This window comes from Labrus mixtus, chromosome 5 (genome assembly GCF_963584025.1).
Source record: "Labrus mixtus chromosome 5, fLabMix1.1, whole genome shotgun sequence".
Lineage (NCBI taxonomy): Eukaryota > Metazoa > Chordata > Actinopteri > Labriformes > Labridae > Labrus > Labrus mixtus.
The window spans coordinates 1,635,175-1,643,615 of NC_083616.1; the positions used below are offsets into that span (position 1 = coordinate 1,635,175).

General features: G+C 45.9%; 2 protein-coding genes and 1 long non-coding RNA gene across 3 annotated transcripts in view; 1 reads left to right on the plus strand and 2 right to left on the minus strand.

The window, feature by feature from the left end:
• Positions 1–8,441, minus strand: part of cds2 (CDP-diacylglycerol synthase (phosphatidate cytidylyltransferase) 2) — a 94,732-nt gene that overhangs the window by 46,626 nt on the left and 39,665 nt on the right. The gene's annotated exons all lie outside the window — the stretch shown is intronic.
• Positions 1–8,441, plus strand: part of LOC132973726 (uncharacterized) — a 67,349-nt gene that overhangs the window by 17,789 nt on the left and 41,119 nt on the right. The window lies entirely within an intron of this gene.
• bmp10 (bone morphogenetic protein 10) lies at positions 372–5,167 on the minus strand. The gene is made up of 2 exons (XM_061037257.1): positions 4,335–5,167; positions 372–3,649 (listed from the first exon to the last, which is right to left on the minus strand). Exons 1-2 carry the CDS (start codon positions 4,741–4,743, stop codon positions 2,571–2,573), a joined length of 1,488 nt encoding a protein of 495 aa, XP_060893240.1. The 5' UTR covers positions 4,744–5,167; the 3' UTR covers positions 372–2,570.

Genomic DNA, 8,441 nt, shown 5'->3' on the forward strand with positions numbered 1-8,441 from the left:
GTGGCCCCAACAGACTGTAGAATCGCCACTGTTGAGTACACTTGGATCATGTCCAAGACCACCTCTTCAAGCGGACTCGGGCACAGTACCCGAGTACAGGTACGTTTATGTTCACACTGATCAAATGAATCTTTGGGGTGGAGCGTACTCTGGTCCAGGCCGGGCCTTTTTTTAAAAAAAGTTCAACATTTTCATGAAAAACATTCGGCTTCAAAAAAGTTCAAAATTTTCATGAATACTTTATCTGAAAGTCTTATGTATCAAAGGACTCTGGATGAACCTCATTTTTATTAAGTTTATTCATAAAAAGGGTGGTGACGGTCTTGTCAACAAAGACGTTGTGGTAGAAGTAAAACATTTCAAAGCATGAATCCGATCTGAATCCTTTATTTACACCTTTAGTGTGCGTTGGTACAGGAAAAAGAACAACAACAACAGTATCCACAATATTCATGGTACATCTGTGAGAATAGGCAGAGATAATGGAGTCTAAATCTTTGTTTGGTTTTCGTTCACATTTTCTCTTCATGAACAGGTTTTCAATCACAGCTGTCTGCATCTGCTAGCTGTCAGTATGCGCAGCAGGCCATCCATTTTGTTCATTAGTAGGCCTTCCTCTCAGTTTCCCATGGGTCTTTGTTTGTGTTGTCATGAATGACCTATGACCTGTGAGCTGATACTAAAGTATCTGAACACCAACGATGCCTTGTCAGGAAGTTTCTTCCTCCAGTCATCGAATGGAAAGTTGGCAGACAAAGATGCATTGGGTGATAATTATTATTAATTGAGAAAACACAACACATGGAGTAAAGCTCTCAATGTTCATCCGGCCACAAAATGAGAGTTTAACTGACACATGGAGTTCACTTTCTTAAACAACAAGGAGGGGTTTTTGGATGCAACCATGTGGATTTTTCAACTTAAAGGGGACATATTCTGAAGAATCCACTTGTACAGTGTTGTAGAACATATATTTGTGTAACCTGAGTGTCTACTGACCCACAACATGTGAAATAAATCCATCCAGTCCTTTGTTTGTGGTCTGCATAAGTCTTACAACACAGAGAAAAATGCTCTGTTTCAAATGTGCTCTCCTTGTGATGTCACAGTGGGATTCTGGTAAGAAAAAAAAAAATCTGCCATTTTTATTCTCTCTACAGAGGAGTGATGTCTACGGGGAAAACTCAGGGGGGGGCTCATTACATTTAAAGAGACACACACACCAAAACGGAGCGTTCTGAGAGAGCTGGTTTATACAGGGTCACAAACCTCCTCTGGTGCTTGATTCATGTTATATTTTGACCAAAGCACAGCACAGATGTTTCATTTAGACCACAGGGGACTGTTTGAAAAGCTGGAGAAGGGGGATAATATGTCCTCTTTAAGATTAATTAATTGTTTGTATTGATTTGAAAATGACCATTTCTCTTCCCAACAAAATACATTTGCTCAAAACCCGCTCCACACTGAGTAACTTGCACATTTACATACATAGTTATCTGTTGTAAAAAATAATAAATTAGAACAATAAATAGTCTTTTATTCGACACAAGCAGCAGAGGTATCACTAGACTTTTAACAAAAGTAACTGTATCTGTATTTCCCTGTGTATCAACAAAGGAGTCCCACTTAGTGCTCTTCAGATATGAATTGTCCAAAAAGGAAATCTTTAGCATGAAGCACGGATGACTGAATGGAGGAGTTGTAGATATGTTAGGGTTAGGGTGTTATTTCAGTGTTCATGTTACCTGGAGGACTCCTGCACCCCTTGTCCTGTCCAACTCACCCATTGCATCACCCCACAAGTTGCCAAGAAGAGCATCCAGTTCGCTGAGCCTGGGTGGTGGCATACATGTTTCTCAACCCCCCACACCTTGCTATCACTGTAGCCCGGGGGGAGGGGGAGTGGAAAAGAGGCATGTGAAGTGGGAAACAGAGTTTGGATAGATAACCCTGCCACCAGGACCCATGAAAACAGCGCCTACGTATCAGGAGGCTGCAGGAGAGTTTGTGTCTTGTCAGGTCGCCTCAGAGAGGTCATGTCACTGCACCAGGACGCATGAAGTGCTGATTAATGTTTGCATCAAGTGGAGGAGGCCAGAGATAAGTGGGAGGAAGACAGATGTCGGGGGGGGGAAGGAGAGGGAGGGGGACAACTCGCCCGCTGGTTCCCACCAGGCCGCACATGCTGTAGGATGTGAGTGGTGGTTAGGTCCTTTGGGAACTCTTGTGCTTTATTATCCTTGAAGGTATGAGGACATACCTCGCTACCTCTAGTCTCTCCACTGCCAGAATGATGGTGGCTGATATTTGTGGCCTCGAGAGAAGCAGTACTTGTTCCTCTTCTGCGGTTGAATCATGTAGTTGTCTACTCTCATTTGGTGGCTCATACTTTCATGTGCAGTTCATGCGTACTTCCAATCTGGCGGAGGAACCCTTACAAGTATTCCTTTGTTGTTAAAACCCTGAAAACAGTTTTTGGCTTATTTCCTCTTTCCAGGTCTTTGTAAGTTCAGTTTTCTTTCCTCTTAACGTAAGACTTAAAGAGTTGCACTTCCGGAAAGCATTGACTATCTGCAGCCACACTCCGCCACCACCATGCCTTCAAACTTGTACTTGTAGGTGACCACACCTGTGTCGTCCAGGTACAGCATGGAAATGGGGTCCAGCTTTGTGGGAACGCAACACGCCCGCGCCGCCTTCTGAGGACTGTTGATATTAACCAGCGTCTGGACAATGGCGTGCTTGGTGGGCGTGACGTGCTTGGTGAGCGGGAAGGAACAGACGCCGCTGCACTCGAAGGCGTCGTAACCGGTGGGCGCCAAGATCCAGCTGTCCCACCCGATGTCCTTGAACTCGACGTACAGAGATTGCTTCTTGCAGTGGTTCCCCTTTGCGTTCCGACGGATGCGGGACGCCGTGTCGTAGATGAGATTGGAGCGCATTTGGATGAGGTCTTCTTCGTCGGGCTCGGCTTCTTCGTCTTCGCCGTTGTCCCGCCCCAGCTCTCCCCACAGCTCGTTCAGGCCCATCCCCAAGTCGTTCTCCAGAACCATGTTAGAGGTCTCGTGGTCGATCATCTCGTTCAGTTCTCGTTTGTCGTCGCGGTGATCGCTGCTCTGGTCGTCGGAGAAAACAATCAGAAGAGGTTTGTGCTTTTCACCTGGGCTGGTGTCGATCTTCATGTCTCCTTCAGGCGGATTCTTTTCTGCGTTGTTTTCCGTCAGACCTTCCTTGTCATCCGCGGCCATGCTAGCAATTTGCACTTCCAACCGGTGCGTGGTTCCACCACGGTCAGATTTGTGCCAGTGCTGAACAGCAGCAGTGATGTCGAATGCCTCCCAGCCGTTATCTGTGCCAAAGACCTGCCGTGAAGCCAGCTCTGCCGACTCGATCCTGTCCCCGTCCCCTCTGAAAGCGTCCCCCCTCAGAGGGTTCTCATCAGTGACGTTGTCGTCTCTGTCGTGGGACGCCAGTTCATAAATAGTCACCTTGCGGTCGACCCCCGCGTAGAGATGGCGGTCGGTCTGGACGAGAGTGTAGAGGCGCAGCTCAGCCGCTGTGATGCGTTCATGATGGGAGACTGACACGTTGAAGAGGAGCGGGTGACAGCGGACGCCTCCAACACCCACAGTGCTCGCAGATGAATCTAGGGAAGTGAGAAAAACAAGGTCAAAGTTCACCTACTTTTAATGAGGTTTTCAGTTGAATTAAATCAATCCCATCGTACCCCTATTAAGACTTCTATCCGCCCTTTTAACCTTAACTATTATCTGACCTTTGTTTCAAGCTGCACATTTCCAGAGTGTGACATAATCTCGGTTTTTAAAGATTTATTGGGGCCTTTTGGCCTTTAAAAGATATGACAGCTAAAGAGAGACAGGAGAGAGAGCAGAGGATGACATGTACCACAAAGCGACAGGACCTGGAGTAAAATCTGCGACCATGCTGATAGGACTTTGGCCCCTGTAAATGGGGCGGCTGCTCTACCAACTGAGCTAATTCAGTCCCACAGGAGGGAACGTAATCTGGATATGAGTATAAATTTACAATGAGAAGTTGAGGAAACATGGCTAAAACTTGGATTTAAACAAGTTAAATGCTTGAAGCTGCAGTCTACAAAGTTGTACTTTTATACTCAAAGACTATTTTTCTAAGTTTCACATCTGACATTATTTTGCCCTGCGGACCAAAACTCTTAGGGGGAAAGAACAAATTTAATTTAAATGAGTAACGACATGGAAACTGTACCAAAAACAATACAGCAACTAGAAGAAAAAGAAAGTCTTGTCGGTGTCAATGCACAAGATTATTTATGGAAGAAAAGTTGCTACCTTCGTTCTTGAAACTGCGGATGATGTTGGCAGTGGGCATTGCAGTGCGGTCGTTAGCAAAACGGTTATAGAGCTCCATCATGTACTCCGGCGGATCCTCTCGGGTGCTTCCAGGTGGCATGGGAGGGGGACCTACACCGGACAGGTTGAACGTCCTCAGAAACTGATCCTTCAGGCTCTCCAGCAGGCTCTGCATGTCCATGCTGCTGTCCTGCTCCAGCAGCGACGGATCCACGACCCCCCCATGCCCGTCTCCGAGCCCCGGAGCCGAGCGATGCCTCTGGTGGGTGTTGGAAATCGGGTTGCTTTGTCCGCAGAGAGGCCCGTGGAGCAGCAGTGTGGAGAACAGCAGGAGCAAAGTCTTGGAGCTGCAGATGGTTCCCAGTTGAGAGACACAAATGCTCGCCATGAGAAAAAAAAAACGATCTGCAGCTTTTCTATTTTGTGTCCCTCGGAGATTATGTGGTTGAACCAGCACAGCAGACAAAATGATTGTGATCTCTAAATCCAAAGGTCAATAACAAGTTGTAAGTTTGTCTGCAGGGTAAGAAAGTTCCTTTAAGGAGACAATAGTGTCGTTGACCCTTCACCGGTCAGATGTGAGCGCTCTCCTGGAGCCTGTAATCCTGTTGCTCTCTTCCAGATCTCACAGCATTTATCCTCATGCACACCTTTTGATGTCCTGTGTGATACGGCTGCAGTTCCGGTGACAGGGTGGCCGAGGCTTGTCTTTGTCCATCCGAGTCATCTCTGTGGGTCTCCCTCTGTGCTCTGCTCTCTTCTTTCAGTCCCTTATCTATGATATGGTGTGCTCTGCATTGCTCAGTGCTTATGGTCTCTTTGCTGGTGTGTGTGTGTGTGTGTGTGTGTGTGTGTGTGTGTGTGTGTGTGTTTGTGTTTGTGTGCCTGCCTTCAACTTTGTGATGCACATGAGCGTGTTATCTCACAACTTCCTTAATGAGCATTTTGTAAACACTGTCCTGTAGCCTCTTCCTTGTGGAAGTGCTATTTTGTTTGGGTGGGTGCTGCAGGGTTGATATTCTTCATTTGTTTATTCGCCTTGTAAATGGTGGAGTTCTGCAAGCTGCTGTCTAGGCTCCATTGACCGTTTTCTTTTTTCGACATAATACACAGAGTGTCTGTTGATGTTGTTGAGGGAAACAGGATATTTCTGTGAGACATCACTTGTCTAACTGAAATTGAAATGCAATGAGCTGTGAGGCCTTAATGGTCGATGATATAAGATTCTGAGCTGGCTCTCCAGAACAAGTTAAGTTGCTGTTGAGTTGAGTAGTACAAAATAATTAGTCATGTGCATCACCACCCTGTTGTGCCTGCTGAAACGCTCTGTGTTATGTTCCACTTCTGGGCAGTGACTGAAATGGGTTATCTGATCACAGGACACTTGACAAAAAGAATCATCAGCCAAACGGTTCAAAACAAGAATATAAGAGGCACGTGCAGAAATCTCCTGAGAATGTCTCCTGACCTTTTTTTTTGGCAGAGCTGCATGTGCTTTGACTTCTCCTCCCAGCTCCCTAGGTAAGATGTCTGCGTGAAGTCAGGGTGAGCACATGTGTGTGAAAGCAGAAGAAAATTGTCAGGAAAATTCACAACAACTGAGCGAGCAGGGGGGATGACTTTTATATCATGTGACCAGTTTGCGACGTGGAGCACGAGATGAAGCTGCTTCATAACTCTTCTCTACATAGCCAGTTCTTTTCTTCTCATCTGTTGATTCTGTGAATATGTCCTGTTACACATAGATTTGATATAAAGGCAAACAAACTGTTATTACAGTGTTAGACTCTGGAGGTTGTCAGTCATTTTTGATTTCTGCAGCTCCAACATGGTTGTGTTCAAAACCACCTACTACTATCAAATGTAGTATGTTCTACAAACTGCATACGATTGTCGAATGTAGAATGACTGCCGGTCGATGTTAATTATGGAGTATTATGGAGGTTTCTAGAACTTATGTGAGAGTGTATGTGAGAAAACAGCTGAAGTTGATGATGCACAGCTTTATTGAGACATTCCTCTTGATTAGAAGAGAATTCACCAGGTCACATTTGATGGCCATGGAAACACGTCTGTAGTGTGTTTGTACATGCTGAAGCAGACTTTGAGTCGTGACTCACACCGGCTCCCCGACAGATCTGACAAACTGTTCCATTCGTCACCTGAACCCCTCGCTCCACTACACAAGCGTCCTTCATTCCTGAGCTTCTTTGTGTGACCTGCAGATACACTCCTGATTGCGGTGCGTCACAGAGATGGGAAGGAATGAGCTTTTCCTGCCTCTGCCACTCATCTGCCAGGCTGACGGTCGACAGACATCTCTGTTATCTGTCACTGTGTTAAACCGCTGCTGCAACAGACTATCACATCTTCCTGGTGAATGTAGGAAGGCTTGATAGTGTCCTTTTGCAAACACACACACACACACACACAAAGACACACACACACATGGTCTGTATTAAGGACTCAATGATGTAATAAATCTCCAATCAAGGCCGGAGTTTCTACTTTTGCTTTAAACCTTTCGTACATAAACAGCGTTTCAGTCACTGAAAACTCTCCGTTAGTAAAACTCCTTCCAGGGTGAAGACGTTCAGAAACTCTGTTTCAGGTGTTTCTGTGTAGACAATGAAAACAGAGTTTAGTTCTTGTAACGTCACGCTGTGCGCCGGTTTCTCCTCCGCTTGACGTCATCGTGCGACGCTGTCCCTTTAATTTATGAGATTAGTGCGATGGCAGATGTAACCAAACTAGCACTAGTGCTAACGTTGCTAACTGGACTTTTTACATGCTCACACATACACACAGTTACTCTCCCACTGTGTGGACGAGTAGAGACGCCTGATTGGACGACGGAGGCCATTGCTGCTTTGTACGACACTCTGACCACACAGACCCCGCCCCCAACGTCTGGGGTTTTGGACAAGACCGGGTTAGACTTCGGGTTGGTGGGATAACTTTGTAAATGAAAATGTTTGCATGTCAACGACTTGGCGTGCTCATGATAGCCGTAACAGTGTGGGTTTTTTAGTTTTTTTAGTTTTTTTTGAACGAAGATGTCTTTGAGAATTTAGCGAGTGTGGACGTTCAGGTGTGGACTAGTCCTGAGTCTTAAAGATCTGCATATTTATGGGTGTGGTTTCTTTGAGTGACAGCTGGGTGCATCGACCTGTCGGCTAGTCTTGTCACATATTGGTTAATTTGTAGCAGCCAGTTCATACAGGATTCAGGATTAGTGGTGTTTGTTCCCCAGACGTCGTTCAGCTATCTGTAGTTGTGCCTTTCACTCTTTACTCTCTGAAAATTGAAACAGGGGGTGCCTGTAGTCTAAAGTGGTTAGTGCATGTGCCCCATGTACAGAGGCTACTACCACCCAACGCCCAGCCTCCACCATCAGACTGTGTCGTCCACACAACCACCGTCGTCCTCATTCATGCATGGCCTGCTCCGACCTTCACCTCAGCGGCAAGGAAGTGTGGACAACAGGAACGTGAGGAATACAAAGGAGAAATCCTTCCTGCACCTTATCCTATCTCCACCTATCCCATTTTTCTTTTGTAACATAACAATGAGTACGTTTTTTTAAAAGCGTCTCAGGATAACACTTGTTGTGAATTGGCGCTATACAAATAAAGGTTGATTGATAGTCCTCCAAGCGGGGATCCGACCTGTGGCTCCTTTTCCCGCATGTCAATCCCAACTCTCTCTCTCTCTCAACGATTTATGACTCCATCTACTGTCCTGTCTCTAAAATAAAGACATAAAAAGCCCCAAAATAAACCTTAAAAAAAAAAAAAAAGGTGAAATGGGCAAACTAGCTGCAAGTCTGCCACTTTCCGTTAGCACTCCCTGCTTTTCTTTAGCCTCAATATGACAGATAAATGAACCATGTGCACAGGCTGCTTCAATACTTTGGAGTTTGCCGATCCGTCACCAGAACCTCTCTCTTGTCCGGAAATGATCCACTCAGCGACCACATGCTGAACTCAAGCCTAGAGGCAGATGACAAACCAGAGGAGGTTACATTATGGTGGTTAAACACAGGCATGGTAGCTTGGTCATTTGGGGGATTTTCACATTCAGATG

Coding starts and splice junctions, on each gene's coding strand:
- bmp10 (XM_061037257.1), bottom strand. CDS start 4,743: ATGGCGAGCATTTGTGTCTCTCAACTGGGAACCATCTGCAGCTCCAAG. Junction 3,650..4,334: donor CCGCAGTTTCAAGAACGAAG/GTAGCAACTTTT, acceptor TCACTTCCCTAG/ATTCATCTGCGAGCACTGTG.